The sequence below is a fragment of the Otolemur garnettii genome, unplaced genomic scaffold, assembly GCF_000181295.1.
Source record: "Otolemur garnettii isolate 467f Iridium unplaced genomic scaffold, OtoGar3 scaffold00061, whole genome shotgun sequence".
Classification (NCBI taxonomy): Eukaryota; Metazoa; Chordata; class Mammalia; order Primates; family Galagidae; genus Otolemur; species Otolemur garnettii.
In genome coordinates this window covers 9688691-9712699 of record NW_003852456.1, presented here as the reverse complement: position 1 = coordinate 9712699, position 24009 = coordinate 9688691, and the positions used below count along the sequence as shown (strand labels likewise).

Sequence of the window (24009 nt, the reverse complement as noted above, 5' to 3'; positions counted from 1 at the left end):
GTCTCACTCTCACAGTCTCCCTGTACCGCACAGTGAGACCCACATTCCCATCACAGTCTCACTCTCACAGTCTCCCTGCATGGCAGGGAGACCCACATTCCTGTCACAGTCACGATCTCACTCACACCTTCAAAAGTGACATCAGGTTCATGTGATATTTGCAGAATTTGGAACCAATCTCTTTTTGCCTCCCCAAAGCAAAACTTCTAATCACTGGGAGTAGCGGGTCTGAAAGAAGGAATACATTGACAGTCCAGACACTATGAGACTTTTCATCAGGGAGCCGGACAGCAGCTGTCATTCTGACATGGTGAAGGACCATGTCAGCTTTGTGATTTTTTTCAAACAGACTCAGGTAAACCAGTGTTTAGTTGTTTGGGAAAACATAACATCAGCCCATTTTAATTAATACTAAAGTTGGTTTCCATTTGCAGAAGATAAATTGTGCCGACTACTCTGTGTGTTTCCTCTGCATTCACAATCATCTCCTTGCTTGGTGTCTGTGACGTGACTTTATCCTGATTTCTCCCCCTGCCTCCCTCCTCTCTCTGTATTAAACCCTTCTTGGGCCTCCAGCATCCTCTGGTCCTGGGCATCCTCTCGTGGTTTCTCCCTCCCTTCCTCCCTCTGCCAGGTCATCTCAACTGATTTCATGCCAACAGTTTATTTTCTATCCCAGTTTCCGGCTCTCTCCGGCCTCCAGTCCTGCACATTCTACTACCTGATTAGTAACTGCACAGGCAGCTCACACTCAAACATGCCCAAATCCCAACTCGTTGTCCCACCTGTTTCCATGTCTGACTTTCAGTTTTAGGGAACTGAACCACCATCTCTGGCTGATCTCCAAAGGGTACAATACTGAGAAATGAAACCACATTCTTCAAATTCTGTTGATTCTGTGGGTAGGGTCTGTTTGATTCATTCCCTCTCCCATCCCCACTGCCTCTGCTGTGAATCCTCTTCTTACCCTTTCCAGGTAGATGGTGGAAACAGCCTCCTGGCCTTCCCACCTAGGACACCTGCTCTTGGTATCCAACACTCAACTTCTTCTTTTTTATTTTATTTTATTACCTAAACATGTGTTTATTAGGTTTCCACTTTTTGCTTTCACAAAATTCAAAAGGCTTAAAATTTAATAACAATAACAATGTTTAAGACAAGGACTAGAAACAAAAACCTCATAAAGAACGAATGAAGATAAATATATTCAGAAAAGAAATCAGACAATCGCTGCATCAAAATATTAAGCAATAATAATAATAATCCAACATTCAATTTCTGCTCCCAAATTTCTGCCAATGTAGTCTTTAAGATAGAAATCTGATGTCATTTTCCAGCCTCAAGCCCTTCCGCAAATTGTCGTGGATGTCATGGGATGGTGTGTGTGAATTTGCATGTATGAGAGAAAAACAGAATATTTTAGGCTTTGGTGTCATGCTCTCTTGGTTCAATCCACACGACCATGTGACATGAGTCAGATCATTGAAACTCTCTCCAACCTGAGTGTCCTCATCTGTCAAATGGGGGTGACAACTATACTGAACTTACAGGGAAGCTGTGAGAACAAATTGAGATAAAGTAGACAAAGCACTTGGCCGGGTGCCTGTAGGACTAGGAGTCTGATCACTGTCAGTCTCTATGGCTCTATTATTTCACAAGGCCCACATTCCTTATTGTCACAAATAGCCCCTTCCTGCCAGCAGCCTGCATTTACTGTCTGCCAACTCCATCACCAACCGAGCCCTCACACCCAGGACTACCATTCTCCCTCATGCCACGTGTGAAATACCCATATCTTCTTTTCCTGGCCAATTCCCACTCACTGCTCCATGACCTAATGGGCATTTCTTTCTCTGGCTCACTTTCCCTGATATACCACCCCTAGATTAGGAACCTGTGCTGTGAATTTAATAATCACTTTAACTAAACACTGAGGGCATTCTATGTGTCCACCCTATGCCAAATGAGAATAAATTGATGTCTGGCAATGCAGATCTTGTCCTCAAAGAGTACACAGGTGATGGTCAGACAGAAAATGCTAACCAGGCTTCATGGGCATAAGGGTGTGGGATGAATGATCTGGAAGAAATAGAATTTTTAGAAACTTTTGGATATACTGAACTGAATGTTTGCTAATTCATTCTCCAAAAGGACAGACCCCTAAAAATAGAAGAAGGTGCTTGCCATTAACCCCAGGAAATAGGCATATAATCAGGACTGCTCAGGACAACCAGGGAATGACATGCCCTTACTTATAGCTGTGTCATAGTGGGCGTGTCCACCTCTGGTATTATTTAAAGCAACCACTGCTATTATTAGGGTGCAGTTCCTGACCCAGTGTGGTGGACTCCAAGCAAGTGTTTGGGGAATGCCTGGGGTTCATGAGTTTTGGAGGACACAGCTGGTAACCCCAAAGACGGTCAGCAAACTCCAGAATAAGAAGGGCTCATCTTACTGCATCAGGGCTCTGGGGCCCCAGCAGCAGAAGCAAAAGAGGACAGAGAGATGAGCTTTCTACACAGCAGCAGAGAGAAATCTGCCTTTTGTGGTGTTGTTGATTTGCCATGTAACTCTCAGCCCCACATTGCCTGTGCAAGGTGGCCAGGGCGAAGGAGAGCAGGGCACACACTGCCTCCTGAGCAGCTCATTTTCCCTCTGGATAAGGGCAACAGCAAAGCTTTAACTCTCCAGCAGGTATCTGGGGCTCCATCACACAGCCAGATGTCCCCATCTTTGTGGGGCAGGCAGGCGCACCTGGGACCTGTGACATTCTGCTTAGTGACCAGCTTTCTCTTTCTCAGTTGTGGGGAGTAGAGAGCATTACAGCCACAAGGGGAGGAAAGCTCATTCTCAGAATGTGATTATCTGAACCACGTGAATGGGGGGCCTCCGAGTAAGGACATCTGAGACACACAGTTAAGTCTAACCTGTACTGAGCGGACGTGGGCGCATGGAACCAGGAGAGGAGCCCTCTCTCCCACACTTTCTCTATGTATTCCGTTCCCCAAAGGAGAGCTGGCAGATGTCTCATTACATAGGACAGAAAAGGGTCCTTTGGGCTCTTTTCTATATTATCAGAAGATAGCAGGGAATAGAATGAGTGATGGGCAGATTTTGATTCTATTTCTAGCCAAAACTGAATATTTAGAAGCCAGCAGTGACCTGGTGACTGCAATTCACAATGCCTGATAGATAAATGATTCAAATCCAGGAAAGGCTGTAGCAACACTACACAATAATCATACGCTCTGGAGCTAATTCCACCCAGCTCGGGTAAAGAACTAGCCTCCAAGCAGGTCCAAGCAATTGGAAGACCCCTTTATACTCTTCATATTCCCAGCAATGAGGCAAGCAGGTGAGTCTCAGGGTGATGGAGCAGCATCTGCCTGAGTCTGCATCCCACCGCCCACCCCAGCAGCCCCAGCTTCAGATGCAGAATGTGGCTTTCAGGAAAGGCTTTGTGGTGCACTAAGCATGAGCAGGAGCCTGTGGCACTCAGGCCCAGGCTAGGCTGGGTCCCAGGGCAGCCTTCCCCAGGGAGGGGTAGGTCAACTCCTGAGCTGGCTTGTTCCTGAGCCCAGTGTCACCTCCTGATCACTGCCAGAGAGCCAGGAGAGCCAGTGGACAGGAAGAGGCTGAAGCCTGTTCTCATGCAGAGAGACCCAGAGACCACTGCCATTTGGGCGTCAATGTCAGCATGACCTCATCTGTCCCCTCAGCAAGGGAGAGTTTTGCACTATTGAGATCAATCGCATGAGAACAGGGACATCGTGGCAATTATCCTGACATCTCACATGAGACCATGATTAAAATCTGTGGCCACTCAGAAATCAATGACTCCAGTAAGAATTAAAGAATACTTAGGCTGGGGGGCTAATTTGGGAATATTAAAAAAAATCCAAAACTATATTTTTTTCTTTTCTATTTCAGATGAATGTGAAGATACAAATAGTTGGGTTACAATATTTGTTAGGTTACAAAATTGGTTAGGTGGAGTCCCTGTTGTAGTTGTCCTGAACCAGGAGGTGTGCCATGTACCCTCTCATTGTGCCCATTAGGTGGGAGCTCACCAATCCTCCTCTCGTCTCCCCCTCCCCCTCCTTGAATTAATTTGAGTTTTTCTCTTGTGGGGGGGTGTATTAGATCATCTTCTACTGGCTTCATATGACAATTGAGTACATTGTATACTTGCTTTTCCATTCTTGTGACACTTTACTAAGAAGAATGTCTCAACTCCAGCCATGTTAATATAAAAGATGTAAAGTCTCTATCTTTTTTAGGGGTAAATAATATGCCATGGTATATGTATAAAACTACATTTTGAGCTAGGCATGGGCAGCTCAGGCCTGTAATCCTAGCACCCTGGAAGGCCAAGCCAGGTGCATTGCCTGAGCTCAGAAGTTCAAGATCAGCCTGAACAAAAGTGAGACCCCCATTTCTAAAAACAGCCAGGCATTGTGACAGATGCCTATAGTCCCAGCTACTTGGGGGGCTGAGGCAAGAAGATCACTTGAGCCCAAGAGTTTGCGGTTTCTGTAAGGTATGATGCCACTTATACCACAGCACTCTACCCAGGGTGACAAAATGAGAGTCTGCCTAAAAAACAAACAAACAAAACAAAACAACAACAAAAAAAAACCTACACTTTGAACTGAGACTCCAATCCCTGGCATTGCTTCAAGAAATTTGAAGGAAGTGACTTAGGAAAGTAAGTTTCCCCAAACATGTTGAGGACATTTCACCAAGGGACAGCAGGTATGTTCTGCCATTTTTAGGAGTGAAGTGTGACCGGTCCCCATCCATTGTTTAGCACATACTCATATAAAGAGCAAGATGACCAGGAACTATGGGCTCTATCCAGACAGGTGAATCCATCCATCCACTCACCAGAGGAATGGGAATGAGGACAGGAATTTTGGCACCAACACTCTGGTCATCACTCTGAGTAGGTCTTCTACTTGTACAGCATAAACAAGCACACACATACACACACACTCCCCCACACTCACACATACATACACACACACCATTTATTTCCTGGGCACAAAAAAGTAGCAGAGGGATACAGCACCTTGGTCACATAAATATTTAGCACATTTTATCTACTCATCTGCCCTAAATGCTATTACCGTAGACTCTGACATCCCAAGTTTTCTGTTTTACCTCATGATAAGATCAGTGCCCACAGACAACCTAAACTCATATAGCCTCTTTGGAAGGAAGTATGGAGAATCCTCAAAGAACCCAAATTAGACCTCCCATTTGATCCTGCAATCCCATTACTAGGCATTCACCCAAAAGAAAAAAATTATTTTATCATAAGAACATGTGCACTAGATTGTTTATTGCAGCTCAGTTTACAATCCCCAAGACATAGAAACAACCCAAGCGCCTATCGACCATGAATGGATTTATAAACTATGGTGTATGTACACCATGGAATACTACTCAGTCATAAAAAGATGGTGACTTTACATCTTTTGTATTAACCTGGATTGAGTTAGAACACATCCTTCTTAGTAAAGTATCCCAAGAATAGAAAAGCAAGTATACTCAATACTGATATGAAGCTAGTAGATGAGCTAATACATATCCACAAAAGAGAAAAACTCAATTTAATTCAAATTGGAGGAAAGGAAGAGAAGGGGAGGGAGAGAGAGGAGGAGGAAGGGTGATGGGTGAGCACCAACCTAATGGGCACAATGTAAGGGTACATGGCACACCTCCGGGTGTGGGACGCAATTGCAAGAGGAACCTCACCTAACAAACGCAAACCCTGTAACCTCTTGTACATTGTAATCACTTGTGCCCTCATATTAATCTGAAATTAATAAATAAATAAACATCAGTGCCCACCAGTGAGGATAGGAAGGCAGCCATATTCTGAGCAACTTCAGACCCAGGAGCTAAATTGAAACATCACAGCAAAGCCATCACACTATATTTACGACTTCCGTTTCATTTAACGTGCTGTATAATTTGTCCTGGCACCCCCCAAGATTTCTACCTCCATTGCCCCTTTACATCCTTTCACAGAGGAGTCTGCTACTCTAAGTACAAAGGGAGCAGCAAACCATATTCGATTTTATAAAACCTTCCAAACCATAGTTTGATGGTTTGTGATATTGTATGTGTTCCTGGATGTGTTAAAAACCAAATTAGAAACCACGGTACAAAATAGTACAAAATGTGCACTGTGATTTATGATTTTGTTTTCTTCCTCATAACATCCAAAAAGCTGAAAAGTCCTAATTCTGCTACTTGTTTTCGGGTAACTTAGTTGGCCCCATTCCTTTGCTACTAACTTTTTTCTAAACATGAACATTTGCATTTGTAAATCTAGAAAAGTAGAGAACTTTTTTCTATTTTTACAGAGAAACTTTTACTTTCGTTGTGAGAAGTGCCAAAATCCAGTTATGCATTGCCATCTACCCTGGGATACAGGTGGAGATAATTTGTAATGGTTTAATACAAGGGGGGGAAAGAACCCTAAAAAATACGAGGCTATGTCAGGTAGACTTTAGAAATAAAGAAACTAACCAAAATCCTGTCTGTCTCTAGCAAGGATTATTATACCTTGGAACTGCAAAACTTCTCAGGGCAATTTCCGCCCCTGTGATTATAATAATCTTCACTACACAGCAACATAAATACCACCCATCCTAGCAGGAGTGAAATCCTTGAAAATGATTATTTATCCAAAAGAAATATTTCTTAGAAACGAGGAAAAGGGCTCAGCGCCTGTGGCTCAAGTGGCTAAGGTGCCAGCCACATATACCTAAGGTGGCGGGTTCAAATCCAGCCCGGGCCCGCCAAACAACAATGATGGCTGCAACCAAAAAATAGCTGGGCATTGTGGCAGGCACCTGTAGTCCCAGCTACTTGGGAGGCTGAGGCAGGAGACTCGCTTGAGCCCAGGAGTTGGAGGTTGCTGTGAGCCATGATGCCACGGCATTCTACCCAGGGCGACAGCTTGAGGCTCTGTCTCAAAAAAAAAAAAAAGAAAAGAGGAAAAGGTCTACAAAAGAAGAACATAAAATGTGAACAACCAAATTTCCATTTTAGCTTTGTGGTATTAACTAAATAACCAAATCTGGTTGGTTATTTTATTCTAACCAACCAACTTACGGTCTATAAATTGGACATGGCTTGTACACAGCAGATGTTTGGTGAATGGGTACAGAGAGATTAAATCAAAGACATTATCTACAATAGGGTTTTCAATACTTTTGAGAGTAGGGGCTCCCTTTCAATCTGATGAAAGCCATAAAACAGAGTGACTCCTTCCAGCATATCAGCTACTACTACTCACATATTTCTCTCCAATGACAAGCAGATGAAGCAAGGTGGTTCTGTAGAACGTTGACGCCAAGTTCAAGGCTTACAAAGGAGAAAGCTTCCTTCCTCTCCCGCCCAAGTCCTTCCAGTGATAGGCCCAATGGGAATCCCATATCCACATACAGAAACTGTTTTCAACCACTAAAACATATCTTCAAGTTTGCTTTTATTGCCAAACATAATTCCATCATCTCTAATGTTCAGTCCCTAAAGACTATTCTGTTCATTTCCCAGGTCCCCTGTCATGGCTGGAGGTCTCTTTGCTGTGGATCGAAAGTGGTTTTGGGAATTGGGTGGCTATGACCCAGGGTTAGAGATCTGGGGAGGAGAACAGTATGAAATCTCTTTTAAGGTAAGTTTCTAAGACGCTCTTCACACTGTGTCTGCATGACTTTGACAGTTCTGATAGAATATGACTTCTGAGTAACAACAGCCATGTTGCCTTCCCAAGGGAGCTTTTGTAATTTTGGATTTTTAATTTTATTATTGATGTACAATCACTATACTTGGGGGGTGTACATGAGCCATTTTGATACACATACACAATGTTTAATAATAAATCAGGGTAATCAAAATGTTTATCACTTCAAATGTTTCTCTTTTCTTTGTGTTGGTAAGATGACAATGCTTCTAGCTATTTTGAAATATACAGTATTGTTAACTTTAACTTTCCTGCTGGACTGCTGAATACTAGACCTTACCCCTCCTGTTTAACTGTGTTTTTGTACCTATTGCCCAACTTCTCATCAGCCCTCCCCTCCCCTATTCTCTTTCCAGCCTCTGCTGACCACCATACTACTCTCTACCTCATGAGATCAACATTTTACCTCCCATGTAAGAGAGAGAACCTCTGATATGGGCCTTTCTCTAATTGCCTTATTTCACTTAATATAATGAACTTCAATTCTAATCATGTTGCTGCAAATGACAGGATCCCATTCTTTTTATGGCTCAATTATATTCCATTACATGTACAATAGGACCTCTGTATTGTATGTAGGCCTAGTTCTTTTTTTGGTTTTCTTGTTTTGTTTTTGTTTTTGTTTTTGTTTCTTTGAGAGAGAGAGAGCCTTACTCTATTGCACTGGGTGGAGTGCTGTGGCGTCATCATAGCTCATAGTAACCTCAGACTCCTGGGCTCAAAAGATCCTCCTCCTCAGCCTCCTGAGCAGCTGGGACTACAGGTGCCCACCACCAGGCTAGTTTTCCATTTTTAGTAGATACAGGGTCTTGCTCTTGCTCAGGCTGATCTCAAACCCCTGAGCTGGAGACTGCAACAGCTTCCCAGAGAGCTGGGATTACACATGTGAGCCACCAAGCCCTGCCAGTCATTCAGATTTTGATCACAACCAGTTATTTCAAAATTCCAGTAACAGAAGTGTGAGCCTGAAAATATAAATGACAAATTGAAGCTCTTATTCATATAAGTCTCAAATTAACAAGTTTTTGAATTATTTTTACTTGAAATTGGCCAGGCCTACACTTGCTTTCAACATAAATGCCCGGTAAAATTATATGCTTTATTGCACATAAAATATACACATGCATATATATACATATTTGTGCTATAGTATCAAATTTCAGAGTTTATGAACCAAAAAAATTTTACTATAACATATGAAGAAGTTAAGCAAAGCAAAATAAAGTGCAAAAGGTTATTATACAAATTGCCAACATAGACTTTTTTTTTAAAAAAAGAAGACTCAAAGAAAAAACCCTCCTATGTTGCCTCTATCATGATCATTCTTTATGTAGATGTATAGGTTGATTCTTGCAACATTTACCATACAAAAACCTCCGGTTAAGTAAATCAGCATTTGCTAACTACTTCCATTAAAAACTCATCAGCCAGTTCTTGCTGATGAAAAAAATGCATCCTGAATATAGTATAAGTCAAAAGTAAGAATCCAATTAACTTTTTGAATTTACACATAAGAAGCAAATGATAGCACTGATTTGTATTAAACTGTAACAGCAATATTCATCATGTTAACAGCCATGTTATGTTGTCCTCAAAGTCTCATAAAATGGGTGTCCCCAAAGGGAAAGTCAGGACAAATAATTGCAGGCTTCAGAACATCTAGAATTTTCCTCTCACTATGCTGGCAATAATCCTTGAAATAGCATTGGTTAAATTAGTGCTTTTTTTTAGCATTATTCAAACACATCTAGTTTCATATCTAAGGCACTTTTTTTAGTTTTGAGAAAAAGTCTCCCTCTGTTGCCCTGGGTAGAGTGCTGTTGCATCAGAGCTCACAGCAGCCTCAAACTTCTGAGCTCAAGCAATCCTCCTGCCTCAGCTTCCTGAGTAGCTGGGACTACCAGCACCCAACACAACGCCTCGCTGGTTTTTCTGTTATTAGTAGAGATTGGGTCTTGACCTTGCTCAGACTGGTGTTAAACTCCTGAGCTCAAGGGATCCTCCCACTTCAGCCTCCCAGAGTGCTGAGATTATAGTTATGAACCACCCACCACTCTGGCGACCTTAAGTCACTTTTTATAACCTTTTAGTAGATGCATTGTTTTAAGAATTTGCCAATATCTTTGGCTTTTTCTGTTATAGCAATAGTTTTATACTGTGTCACAGCATATATGGCAGAAGGTAATAATTATAATAGTAATAATTATAGAAAAAGTAGGCTCTACAGAAAAGATGGCAACTTTACATCTTTTGTATTAATCTGGGCAGAGTTAGAACGCATTCTTCTTAGTAAAGTATCCCAAGGAAGCTTTACTCCGTAGTAAATGGCAGATGCTAAGTTGAGTGCCTTATGTATGTCGTCCAGTTAAAAATCACAGCTCTAAAAGGTGGGTATTATTGTTCCATTATACAGATGAAGAACTGAGTCTTAAAATTTTAAAGAGTTTTAGACTAATTTAGTTTTTCATTTTTAAAGATCAAAGAAATTACTCAGTGTCAGGTAGGGATAAAAATGCTCTATTTCTGTTTAATTACCAAGAATACAGAAACGTGAAATTTTCTGACACTTAAGATTCATCAATACCATTCTCAAGTTCACTGTTAACTTTCAATCCCTACCTAACAGTTTATCTCGTTGAATGGAGGCCAATTTCTTCTAGTAGCACACCAGCAAACGTTCTGCTGATCAAGGCAACATACTATTGATTGATTTTCAGATACTAACCATGTATTAGCTGGGTGCAAAGTTTACAGCAGTACCAGAATATTACACCTTACCTCAGCTTTAGAGGAAAAAATGGCATGGCTGTGTTTTCAATATCATCAGAATTCAAGGGATATATTTTAGTTTTCACAGGTCAAGAGGGTTTTTTCCTTAAATTCTCTTAGTTCATGAATTCCTTAAGTTTAAAATGTTATTAAAATTTCTATTGGCCAGGCATGATGGCTCACACCTGTAATTCCAGCACTGTGTGTGGTTGAGGCGGGAGGATTGCTTGAGCTCAGGAGTTCAAGACCAGCCTGAGCAAGAGTGAGACCCTGTCTATACTAAAAATAGAAAAACTAGCTGGGCATGGTGGTGGGTACCTATAGCCCCAGGTACTTGGGAGGCTGTGGCAGGAGGATCACTTGAGCACAGGAGTTTGAGGTTGCTGTGAGCTATGACACCATAGCTATCTAGTGTGGGTGATATAGAGTAAAACTCAGTGAAAGAGAGAGAGAGAAAGAAAGAAAAATTCCATTGAATGAGAGCTCCCTGGCTTTATATAATGACTTGGATGATGGTGAAATTGCTTTTGAGAATCTGTAGTTTTCAGAGTGTACATTAGCATTCCAGATCACAAAGATGTTTCCTAGGCAAACCTACACTCCTCTCTCACTCCTCTGTCACTTGCGTCTATCACAGCTCTTCTGGGTGACCTGAGATTTCATTACCTCACTTCCTAGTCTTCAGTTATCTGTCATTCTGGAGGATATAATTGGGATGAGGTCCTGCGTCTTTGTCTAGAAACCATGGCAACAGGCACTGGATGTGCAGGACTGCATCGTCCCAGGTTGTTGGTTGGAATAACAGATTCTTTGGCAACCACCATGTCTTCACCTGGACCCATTTCAGATGCTTTCCTTTATTCTTCTCACTGTCGTCTGCTGGCCTTGGGGTTCCTGTCCACTCTGCTCCCTGTTACTGTGAAGAAGCAAGAATTTTCCCTGTGAAGGGAATCCAGAGAGTCGGTTATGAATATCTCTGTGCATTGGTAATAAAAATAAGAAAGAAAAATCAAACGTCTGCATTTGGAGACATGTCCCATAAATGGCACTGAAGTGTGCAAAGCGCTGAAGGATTTGAAGTGAGCAGAACTGAAGGTTTGGAAGACACGTCTGAATATGGAGAGTTCATTAGCCTATTTTACATCATAATAATAGAAATTGTGTTAAGTCCAGAACGTAAATGTTCTTCTTTTTTAAATTTTGCTCATACAGAGTCTCACTCTGTCGCCCTGGATAGAGTGCTATGGCCTCAGCCTCACTGACAACAACCTCAAACTCCTGGACTCAATCGATCCTCCTGCCTCACCCCCCTAAGTAGCTAGGACTACAGGCACCTGCCACCATGCCTGGCTAGTTTTTCTATTTTTAGTAGAGACAGTGTCTTGACCTTGCTCAGGCTGGTCTCTAAGTCCTGAGTTCTAGGGGTTGGCCTGCCTCAGCCTCCCAGAGTGCTGCGATTATAAGCTTGAGCCAGCATGCCTGACTGAGAACCTACAGGTTTTTATTAATAAGCATTTTTCTCTTTCTCCACAGTTGTCTGAAAATACAAAAGGCCCCTAGGGTGTTTAATTTATACTCCTAAAACAGTTCATTTGCCTCCATAGATGGGTAAGGCTCAGCCTCATTTATAGGAGTTCACTCTTGTCCCCGTAAGCCTTCTAGGAAGCAGCAATCATGGTGACACTTGTGCAAAAGGTTTTGTCAGAAATAAATTCAGCCTTGTTAAATGCACTTATTAGAATCCTTTTTATGCCAAGGTTGATTTTCAAATATTTTATATGCCTTCTCATTGCTTTTATGTCACAGTTCTATCAGAGACTGCACCTTTCTCCAGAACCTGCAGGGTACCTCAAAGCATGACTTCATCTCATATCTAAAATGGGACAGAAGCCTTTTTATGGCACACAATACACCTCCAGATTCACAAGAAAATATCTAAAGTTGTTCCTATGGGTTTTTCCCCCCTACAATGTTAGCCCAGGTGACATAAAAATATCCATTCTAATTCAACATGCTCAGAATTATAGCAAAGAAAATATTAAAATGACTCTAAACTCATTCGGAAACCCAAAGATAAACAGATACGGCTGCTAAATGTCACACCAGCGAGTCTGAGATTCATTCCAATCATCCAACAAAAGGAACCTCAGGTGTAACAGACCATTTTCCAGTTAAATTTTGTGTCTGTTCAATAAAAGCCAGAGGCAAAGGCGGATTCCTCCAGTTGTCACTTCCTATATGTCTGATGCGTCTTCCAAATTCCTTGCTTAATTTTATTTTAGCTTTTACAAGGTAGCTTCCAAGTGAGCAAAAATAATGATGATGATGATGATGATAATAGTAATAACAACTTAACACAGTAATATAGCACTTGTGTTACGTCAATTTCACTTCCTATTGTGATCTTTTTCTAATATCAAAATTTTTCTTTTCAAACGTTTTTATTTGTCTGGCCCTTATTTTTCCTAACAAGAAAAATGAAATACAATATCTAAACATTCTAATGCTTCCTATGTATAAATCTATAAAAGGCATTGATCCTCCCCGCTCACTTCAAAAGGTATTTGTATAGAAATTTACAGAAAATTCTCTAAATGATTCTTAAGACGTTTACCCAAATCCCAAAGGCAGAATTATTCTGAGTATCCAGAAAGTAAGCACACGTTTAACTTTAGTGGCATAAGAAGTGGACTTTTATACCCTACATCACAGTCAGCAATTTGTAATTTATAAGGCCAACCTAAGTTGACCCACCTTACAAAGTAGGTATATTCCCCCAACTTTACAGCAGATGAAAAGGAGACTCAGAAAAGGGCTGGAAACTGCCTGGTTCAAACCTGGTCACAGTTTCACCTCCTCATGAAAGTATGGCAACTTCTCCTCAAGATAAAAATAATTCACAAATGCCATTATGAGCACTTAAGAGTATTCACTTTTAAAAAAAAAAAATTGGTGAAACATCTCCATATTGAATATTGCTATTAAATAGTTAATGAAAGAGCTGGGCGTGGTGGCTCACACCTGTAATCCCAGAACTCTGGAGGCTGAAGCAGGTGGATTGCCTTAGCTCACGGTTCCAGACCAGCCTGAGCTAGAGTGAGATCCTGTCTCAGCTGGGCATTTGTGGAGGGCACCTGTAGTCCCGGCTACTTAGGAGGCTGAGGCAAGGGGATCACTTGAGCCTAAGAGTTTGAGACTGCTGTGAGCTATGACAGAATAGCACTCTACTGAGAGGGACAAAGTAAAACTCTGTCTCTAAACAAATAAATTAATAATAGTTAATGAAAACATCAATGAAATTTAAAAATAAATTTCTATTTGCTTCTGTTGATGGAAAAGAAGCCATACTTAGTAAAATAATGTAAAGGAGGTTTACTCTGAGCCAGATTGGAGGACCATGACCTGGAGCCACAGTCAAGAAGCACTGAGCAGATGGACTCACAGTGGTAGGGGACAATTGGGTTTTATACACTTCAGGGAGACAGGAGTCATGGGTGAGGTGAAAAAGCAATACATGAAAAACATACATTGGTTTGGCCCAGAAACATCTTGAAGCAGGAGCCTACAGGTTCTAGGTGGGTTTAAAGGTTCGTTAGCGGACAATTGGCTGAAAATGTTAGGCTTTGCCTAAAAGAGCGGAAGTCAGTGGAAAGGGATGCTTAAGACAAAGGGTCTGTTACCTGGAGACAAAGTCCCCACAGACCCGGGTGGTTTGCTGGGTACATTGAGGACCTGCAGGGGGGTCTTGCAGAGCCTGAGGCCTGTTAGTGACTCACAGAGGACAGATCCAAGGAGGGGAGGGGGCGTGACGAGGCCTGTCTGAGCTCCTTTCTCATGGCCAGCAACTCAGTTTTAGGGATCCCCTTGGCCAAGAGGGGGCCAGTAAGTCAGCTGCTGGCAGTGGGTGGGGAGCCTTAGGATTTTATTTCAGTTCACACTTCCCCAAAGGGCACTCACCTGAGCAGCACTTCCCTGAGGTGCCTGTTTCAAAGTGCATCTCTGGCCCTCCTAGGCACCTCCACCCTCGCTGTTCAAGAAGAGTTTATTTATTTGGATTCTTTGGCTTGTAAGGCAACAGAAACTCAACTCATTTCTAAGTTAGAAAGGACAAGAGGTTGGGGAGGAAGCCAATGTAAACAAACTGTGAGAGAATCCAGAAAATGAGCAGGTCTCTTGGTGTCCCCAGGTGGCCCAATCTGAGGGTGGGCCTCAGATTTGTCGGGCACTTTCTCTGAATCTTTCTCTCCTTTGCCTCACTCCAGACCAGCTTCATTGCAAATCTTTCCCTGCCATGGACTCTTCTCCTATTCCTGACACCTGGCCACTGACAGCTCTCAGGGGTTCATGTTCTGCTTCACTCCCCTCCCCACCCCATGAGGAAAACCCAGCTAAGGACTTTTCACTTGGCCCCACCCCTGCCATTAGGAATGTGGGTGAATGCCAGCCCTACCCAGGGAGAGGGGGGATCCTGGGCGTGGATATTTCCCTAAAAGAAGGAAGTTCTTGTTCTATAACAGAAAGCCAACTTAAAAAAAAAAAAATGTTTAAAGAACTCTAATTTTAGCAGAGAGTGAATCTGAAAAATTTAAGCAACAGATTCAAAATCTAGAGGCATATGGAAATCTGGTTAAAAAGAAGACAGTTGGCCTCTGATGTACCTTCTGAGTAAGCTGTAGAATCATGAGTTAAGGGAAGTAAAAGATAGTCCTTAACCATAATATTTTGCCCAAAGAAGCACACTTATGATGTTTGAATCCATTTTTCTTCCCCCAAATTTAATGTCTTTAATAAACTGGCAGTAGGCAAGTATGGTGGCCCACACCTGTGATCCCAGCACTCTCCAAGGCTGAAGGGGAGGATCCCTTGCACTCAGGAGTTCACCTGAGCAAGATCAAGACCCCATCTCTACTAAAAATAAAAAAAAACTAGCTGGGCGTGGTGGTGAGCACCTATAGTCCCAGCCCAGAGAGGCTGAAGCAGGAGGATTGTTTTAGCCCAAGAGTTTGAATTGCTGTGAGCTATGATTTCTATCCAAGGTGACAGAGTGAAACTTTGTCTTAATAAACATTATGTGGAAAAAAAATTTCTAAATGAAAACCACCATTAGGTATGTGTCTACCTGAGTAGGTGGTCACGGTGGAATTACAAACATGACATTTGTTACTACATATAATTAACTTTTGTTATGACATATAAGAACAGCATCTGAACACATGCCTTGAGTTTAATGTTTCCTGAATCCAGATAACTAAACAAGGATTCTGTGTGCCTGAGGAAAGGTCAGTGGGGGCAGGAATGACAATGCCACCTGCTTTTTAAGATGAGCACTACTGCAGATTTCAGAATAGGGAGTAACTCAGAGTGTGGATACGTTTGTTTCACAATTAATTGGTCTGTTTTAGAAATTCTGCTTTTTACATTTTAAATGTTTAAATTGATGTGTTAAATCTCAATGTTATTTCTGCAAATGATGCTACAAGATAATCAAAACAAATATGTATATAAATAAGATTTCTAAGCATTAAATACCAGGTCAATAGAATTTTGGTAATAAAATTCTACTAGAATGTTTGAAAAGCCAATATGTCATCTATGGACAAAGATTTTGCTGAACTAGTATGTTGTTCCATACATTTATGGATCTAAGTTTTTAAAGATGTGTGTTTTTCTTTCTTGGTTAATCTTTTAAAATAAACAAATTATTGAGTTAGAAGACTACAAGAGATTTTTGAGATGTTTCCTAAATCCTTTTTAACTTATTTTTACCTTTTTACCCATTTTACCTCATTTCCACAGGCTAGACTTGAACTCTGAGGCTCCAGGGAGCCTCCCTGCTCAGCCTCCTGAGCGACTGCACCTGCTGTTCTGTGTGAAATTCACTGTTCTCTTTCTTACCCTTTCTGCCCATCAGGTATGGATGTGTGGAGGAGAAATGTTTGATGTTCCATGTTCCAGAGTTGGTCACATCTACAGAAAGTACGTCCCTTACAAAGTTCCATCTGGAACCAGCCTGGCAAGAGTAAGTAACTCAGGATCAGACCCAGCTGGGCTTGACCTGTAGGCAGAGTACCAGCCTCACGCGCAGTGTCATCCAAGGCACGGTCACCATCAGTGTCGCTGACACACGGGCATGGCTTTCTGTCTGTGTTATTTGCCACTATAATCCCAGCACCTAAAAGCAGAGCTTGGTGGCCCTCAGATATTTTCCTGATTAACTAATTAATTATCTAATTAGTCAGGAAGAATAAGAACAGAAAGAGCTGTGGGTTTAAGTTGTCACTGAAACTTAAACTCTAGAAAGAAGTGTGATAAGATTTTCATTATGAAGCGAGGCTTCTTTCGGAGAGGTTGGCCTCTTGGTTCTCTTTCTGACATTGTCAACAGTGTCTATTTTCCTTAAATCGCATCCACAGACTTGAACAGCAGTTGGAGTTTACAGCCATGTTGTAACTACAAACACCATGAAGGGAAATGCAGGCTGAGTACCCCTTATCCAAACTGCTTGGGACCAGAAGTGTTTCAGATTTCAGATTTTTTCAGATTTTGGAGTATATGCATACACATAATACCTTAAGGAGGAGACCCAAGTCTAGACATAAAGTTCATTTAATTTTCATATGCACCTTATACATCCTGAAGGTAATTTTATGCTATATTTTTAATACTTTTATGCATAAAACAAAGTTTTCTTCAAGTATTCATGTGTAGAATTTTCTGCTTGTGGCATCTTATCAAGCACTTGGAAAGTATGGGATTTGCAGATATTTCAGGTTTTGGAGTTTCAGATCAGGGACGATGCTCAACCTGTGGTTATATTGTTCCTCCCCATCTCTAAGTTATTCAGGCATTAATAATGTACTCTTTAGCTGGAGCACAGCAGCTCACACCTGTAATCCCAGCTCTCTGGGAGGCCAAGGCAGGTGAATTGCTTGAGCTCAGGAGTTCAAAACCAGCCTGAGCAAGAGTGAGACCCCACCTTTATTAAAAATAGGAAAAACTAGCCAGGTGTGGTGGTGGTTGCCTATAGGCCCAGCTGCTAGGGAGGCTGAAGCAGGAGGATCGCTTGAGCCCAGGAGTTTGAGGTTGCTGTGAGCTATGATCATGCCCAGGAACTCTAGCCTAGGCAACAGAGTGAGACTCTGTCTCAAAAAAATAAATAAATCAAGTAATAATATTTACCTTTAAATAGCCATAGAATTACACTTTGAAGAAAGGAAACTGATCACAAAATCATAAAGTGATTAAAGAGATATGGTTTAATTCTGTCATATGACCCTAAATACAGATGAATCGGAAAAGAACCAGAGTTCACAGGAAGGAAAATGACTAAATGATTCTGAGCACACATCGCCCATCAGCCATGTAGAGACCCTAAATCGTAGCAGTTTAAATGTACTGAAGACGAGGACACTGTTGTTTCTCCATTTCACTGATTCATACGCCAGCCTGCTGGGCCCTGAAATGAGCCGTTCGCTGGCAAGGCAGAAGGAGTGTGTGCTCGGTTGACAGTTGAAGGAGAGTGTAAAATCTGGCAGGAAAATTGTGCTGATCTAAAAGGGCTTGTTTTCAAAAACTGAAACCATTCGTGTACTTTTCAAGAAAGAAATGGAGTACTTCTTTGAGGGCTGTCAAATATAGGAAAAACAGGGCTGATGCATAAAACTTACCGAGGAAAAAGTGAGCGTTCACTCAAATGAAAAGGATCCTCTCACTGTGAGTTTTAATCTTTTCCACTCAAATTTTACTTGAGGGCTCATTTTTATTTATTTTTTATGTTTTTCCTTCCCTCAACTGCTAGAGCAATCAGAAAGTCATAAACACTGAAGTTCGGCTGTCACTCCAAGGAACATTTTATGATCATTTTAAGGAAAAAAGGTATATTGAAATAATGAAAAGCAATTCTGATATGTGGTGGGAGCACCCCCGCTCCCTCACTCTGCCCTATAGTATTACTAAATCATCACAAACGGTAAGAGGTTGTAAAGATACTTCAAATGCAGGGCCTCGTCGAGTCACCTGGTATCTTCCTCCCATCTCTCTGATGAGGAGATGGAGATGAAGGCAGAAACGTGACCCCAACACCTCTTTTCTTCCTCTGCAACACTTATCTGCTTCTTCAGAAGTGCATGTCTGTCGTTTATGTACCTGTGTAAATGGGTGGTTCCGCAAACTTCAGAATACACAGACAGGTGAACAGCCTGCTGCAGGCTGGCATGTGTTGCAGAAATAAATTCAAGTAACTCATTCTTCTGTGCTTCTGTTTACCTGGCATTCCTGTCTGTTTGGAGGAAAGGAGAGAGCCTTGTGTGAAATCACAGGAGGACAGTGCAATGCAGGGAGTGATTGTCCAGATGTAGCAAAAAAGAAGAGGAGGGGGAGATGGTGCAACCTCGGTGACCTTCCTCAGCCCTGTCTAATTCAAGGACTTGAAGGAGAACCTGCAAGGATACCTGTTTGGCTGGTGTTGTGGCTCACACCTGTGATCCCAGCACTCTGGGAGGCTGGAGTGGGAGGATCCCTTGAGCTCAGGAGTTCAAGACCCAGCTGAGCAAGAGTGAGACCCCATCTCTACTAAAAATAGAAAAACTAGCCGGGCGCAGTGGTGATACCCTGTAGTCCCAGCTGCTTGGGAAGCTGAAGCAAAACAATTGCTTGAGCCCAGGAGTTTGAGGTTGCAGTGAGCTATGATGCCACAGCACTTTACCCAGGGCAACAGATTGAGACTCTGTCTCAAAAACTGAATAAATAAATAAAGTAGCAGGGGAGCAGTTAATTCATTAAAAAAAAAAAAAAAAAAAAACACCAGGCATGATAGCTCACACCTGTGATTCCAGCACTCTGGGAGGCTGAGGCAGGAAGATTCCTTGATCTCAGGAGTTTGAGACCAGCCTGAGCAAGAATGAGACCTTGTCTCTAAAAAAAAAAAAAAAAAAAAAAAGAGAGAGAGAGAGACAGACCTTAGTTAAATTAACAAATTTCACAGAACCTGGATTCCCATCCTTCTAAAAGTCAAGGCATGAATGCTTCTCCGTTCTTGACCTGACCTTGGTCTCTGCGACCCTATCCTGAAATAGCTGGAAGACCAACGTGTGTGACACACACACCACTTGCCCTTGTTTGTGTTGGAAAAATATGTCTGTCGAGCAAAAGCATTAACAAGACCAAATGACTAGTTTGACACCCCAAACTAAAATCACCCACAAGGCCATAAAATACTGTGATGGATGTGAAATCTACAGTCCCGCAAATTGACCTTTCTCCCCTGACGACTGTAAATCAATGTACACTCATAAAGCTGCCCAGAAAACAGGCCCTTCTTCCACTTCTCTTCAAACCACAGGGCTTGGAGGCTCTAAAACTATATTTGAGTTCAGGGCCACAGTGGCCTAACACAGGCTTCCTCCCCAAAAAGCAGGAAATGATGGATTCTTCCTCCACAGACTCAGCCCACATAAATGGCTAGGGCTCTGTGCAGAGGGAATCCTTCTGAAAAACAACTATCTCTAATTCTTCCTTACACCATAACAAAAAGGCAGCAAGGCTATTTCATGTTTGTGGCAAAACTCAAGGTGATTCACGAGCTTGCAATGGTCTGTCTGCTTCTTTCTCCCTGTGTTTGGCCACAGAATAATATAAAATACCTTCTGTTTAGATGGGGTTATTTATCTAAGGAATTCAGGCATCTTCCGTAAATAACATGTGATTATTCTCTGTGACATTATCCTTCAAAATCAATCATAAATTCATCATGTGACAATAATGATTCAATAAATCATCAAAATAGGATGCATTTACTGTGCATGTGCTGTGAAAATAAATGTCATCTCTAGCCACCAAGAAGGCACAGGCTGGAGAAGTTCTGTCCATAAGTATCTATTAACTACTTACTCCATGCCAAACAGAAATGCATACAGCTTGCAGTATATCCTGAACCGACAGTCTGGGGCCATGCCAAGGCTGGGAACTGCTTCTCTCTGATGCCTGCCTTGGAAGAAGCCGGCCATGGAGTCACAAGGACACTTGAGCAGCCCTGTAGGAAGGTCTGTGTGGGAGAAACCTCAGCCCTCTGGCCCAGGGCAAGCACCAACTTGATGTGTGAGTGAGCCACCTGGAGAAAGATCTTCCAGCCACACTGAAGGCTGACGTTACTTCTCCGGCCACCACCTAGCTGGAACCCAGAAGAAATCTAAGCCAGATCACCCAGCCCAATCCAAACCACACCCACAGAAACTGTGAATGATTTTTTAAAATGTCTACTATTGTTTTGAGCCACTCAGTTGTATGATAGTTTACAATTTATCAACAGGTAATTCATATAGTTGTTTCTGCTTAACAGTCTTTCATCAGCAAAATTTTATTTATTTATTTATTTTGAGACAGAGTCACCCTGGGTAGAGCGCCATGGCATCATAACTCACAGCAACCTCAAATTTCTGGGCTCAAGTGATCCTCCTGCCTCAGCCTTCCAAGTAGCTGGGACTATAGGTGCCTGCCATCACACTCAGCTAGTTTTCTATTTGCAGTAGAGATGGCATCTTGCTTTTGCTCAAGCTGGTCTAGAACTCCTGAGCTCAAGGGGTCCTCCCACCTCAGCCTCTCAGAGTGCTGGGATTACAGGTGTGAGCCACCATAGCTGACCAGCCTGATTTCATTTTAAGGGTCACTATTCCCACAAGTGGCATATTTGAGGCTTAAAAATTAGGCAAGCTTGTGTGTCAAAAGGCATTATGGACAGAATGAAAAGGAACCTCGCAGAATAGGAGAGAAAAATGCTAATCCTTTATCTAATAAGGGGTTAATATCCATAACATATAAGGAATTCCTTCAACTCAACAATGACAGACAATGCAGTAGATGTACATGAGAATCCTTTTCCACAAAAGAACAGAGAGGTTGTTCCCTACGGTCAGTTCTTTTGCAACAGAGGTATAGAGGCCATGCAGTGGATGGAGAAAAGGTAATTTTTTCAACAAAGAGTATTAGAACAATTGCATATCTACATCCAAGAAAGTAAATAAGCCTCAATCTATATTTTGCACCTTATACAAAAATTAACTCAAAATGAATTAAAATTATAACATTTTTAGAAAAAAGAAATAAAGAAAAAAATTGGGGGAGGTTAAGCAAAAATGTCTTAGCTATGACACCATACACACTACTAACTTTCCTTAAAAGAAAATAATTGATAAATGGAACTTCACTGAAACCTCCTATTCTTCAAAGGTGTTAAGATGTTAAGAGAATTAAAAAAAATGCAAAGAAAGATTATTAGTAGATCACTTCTCTGACAAAAAGAGCTTCTATCCATAATAAATAAATAATTCTCAAATTTTAACAATAAGAAAAACAGTCCATTTTTGTAAAGGGCAAAAGATTTCAACAGGCACTTTCCCAAAGAAGAAAGTAAATAAGTACGTGAAAAGATCATGAGTAAAATGGTGCAACCAATTTAGAAAACAGTTTGGTGGTTTGAAACTTAAACATGACCTAGCCATGCTCCTTCCAAATAGTTATTCAAGAGAAATGAAAGCAAATGTTCTTGGGAAGACTTTACAAGACTATCTATACAACTTTATTTATAATAGCCCCAAACTAGACGCAACCCATATGTCCATCAGTGGGTAAATGGATAAGCAAATCATGGTTTCTTCTTAATGATGGAAAATGCATAGAGGGAGCTCCAAATACTTAGGCTGAGATAAGAAGAACACATACTGTGTGACTCTATTTACACAAAATCCTAAAAAAGACAAGTTACACTGGAGTGACAAAAAGTAGGTCAGTGGTTGCCTGGGGACAGTAGAACAGCCACAGAAAGGAGATGGGAAGGAGGATTGTGAAGAGGCAGGGGGAGGCTGGATGGGGAGGCTCACACCTGTGATCCCTGCACTCTGAGAGGCCAAGGTGGGAGGAACCCTTGAGCCCAGGAGTTGGAGACCAGCCTGAGCAAGAGAAAGACCCCATCTCTACTAAAAATAGAAAAACTAGCCAGACATGGTGGCAGGTACTTGTAGTGCCAGCTACTTGGGAGGCTGAGACAAGAGTATCCCTTGAGCCTGGGAGTTTGAAGTTGCTGTCAGCTGTGATGCCACAGTACTCTACCAAGGGTGACATGGTGAGACTCTGTCTCAAAACAAAAAAAAAAAAAGAGAGAGAGACATGAAGAAACCTTTGCAGTTGTTGTACACATATTATCTTGATTGTGGTGATGGTTTCATTCAAATATGCCTATGTCATAACGTACCAAGTTACATGCTTTAAATATAAGCACTTTCTTGCACATAAATTATTCCTCAATAAAGCTGATTCTAAAATCAGGCCTACAAGTTGGATATTTTGGGGAGTGGTTTTATGTGTTTGTCCCATGTCTAAAGGCTACGTTAAATGCTATCACAAATGCTACCATAAATATCCAAAATATTTGGACTAAAATATAACAGATGTAAAATCAGAGAAAGAGCTAACCCTTGTTGAAGACAGCTGAAAGTGGATAACCAGCCACCTGATAACAGCTCACTCCACCTTGAGGAAGAAGGAGGAGGAAATAGCCTGTCAGAGGAGCTGCCTTTGTAGGAAGGCATTTGCATCCTCTCCTGGCACTGAAGGTTTCTCACTGACTTCAAAGACAGCTTCAGATCTGAGAAAAGTAAAGCTCGCTGAATAATTGCAGTGAGGTTGGGGCTCTCTTAAGGAGATTCTCTTGTGAACTGCACCCATGATGAACATTATCATATTATCAATGATAAAAAGGCTTGGGATGGGAACTGCCAAGCCACTGAAGCATCAGAAGAGACAAGAAATGCATTCAAATCAAAGCCGAGCTTTTAAAACCATGGGAGAGGGCTACCATCTCCTGCTGTAGGCGAGACCGGGACAAGCAATAAACTCTTTCTATGTAAGACTGGCGTTGCTATTTATCATCAGGTTTGCACCAGCTTCTGAGGCAAAATCACCAAAACATACACACACAGCTACGGAAGGGGAAATCTGTTACTGGACCCACCAGAATGTAACAGTTTAATCTGGGCTCACGTGGTTGCGCACATAATAAGAATCACACCCCGCCCAGGAAACAGAAGCCGAGTGGCTGGGCGGGGCTCATACCTGTGATCCCAGCACTCTGGGAGGCCAAGGTAGGAGGATGGCTTGAGCTCAGGAGTTGAGACCAGACTGAGCAAGAGCAAGACCCCGTGTTACTAAAAATGAAAAAGTAGCCTGGCATGGTGGCGGACACTTTCCCGGGGTCACCTCACTTAATCCTCCAGCCACCACCCTGACGCAGATTCCAGCGAGGAACGTGGATGAGTCACTTGCTCAATCCCAAAAGGGACACAGGGCTGAGCCTCCTCCCCGAATCCGCACTCTTCTCCTACCCGCAGGGAGCTGCTCAGTCCTCCCCACCGGCCTTGTGTTTCCTTCTCCCCAGGAACAGTCTGTAGAAAAGCCTGGCCCCTGGGAGGCGGGGGGTGGGGGTGGGGGGG

General features: G+C 42.1%; 1 protein-coding gene across 1 annotated transcript in view; it reads left to right on the top strand.

The window, feature by feature from the left end:
- The window catches only part of GALNTL6 (polypeptide N-acetylgalactosaminyltransferase like 6), a 641250-nt gene that overhangs the window by 583888 nt on the left and 33353 nt on the right, over positions 1 to 24009 (top strand). The window contains exons 8-9 of the mRNA XM_003792813.1: positions 7573 to 7690; positions 16440 to 16547. Coding sequence (XP_003792861.1) covers positions 7573 to 7690; positions 16440 to 16547 — 226 coding nt within the window. The remainder of the gene's footprint in view (positions 1 to 7572; positions 7691 to 16439; positions 16548 to 24009) is intronic.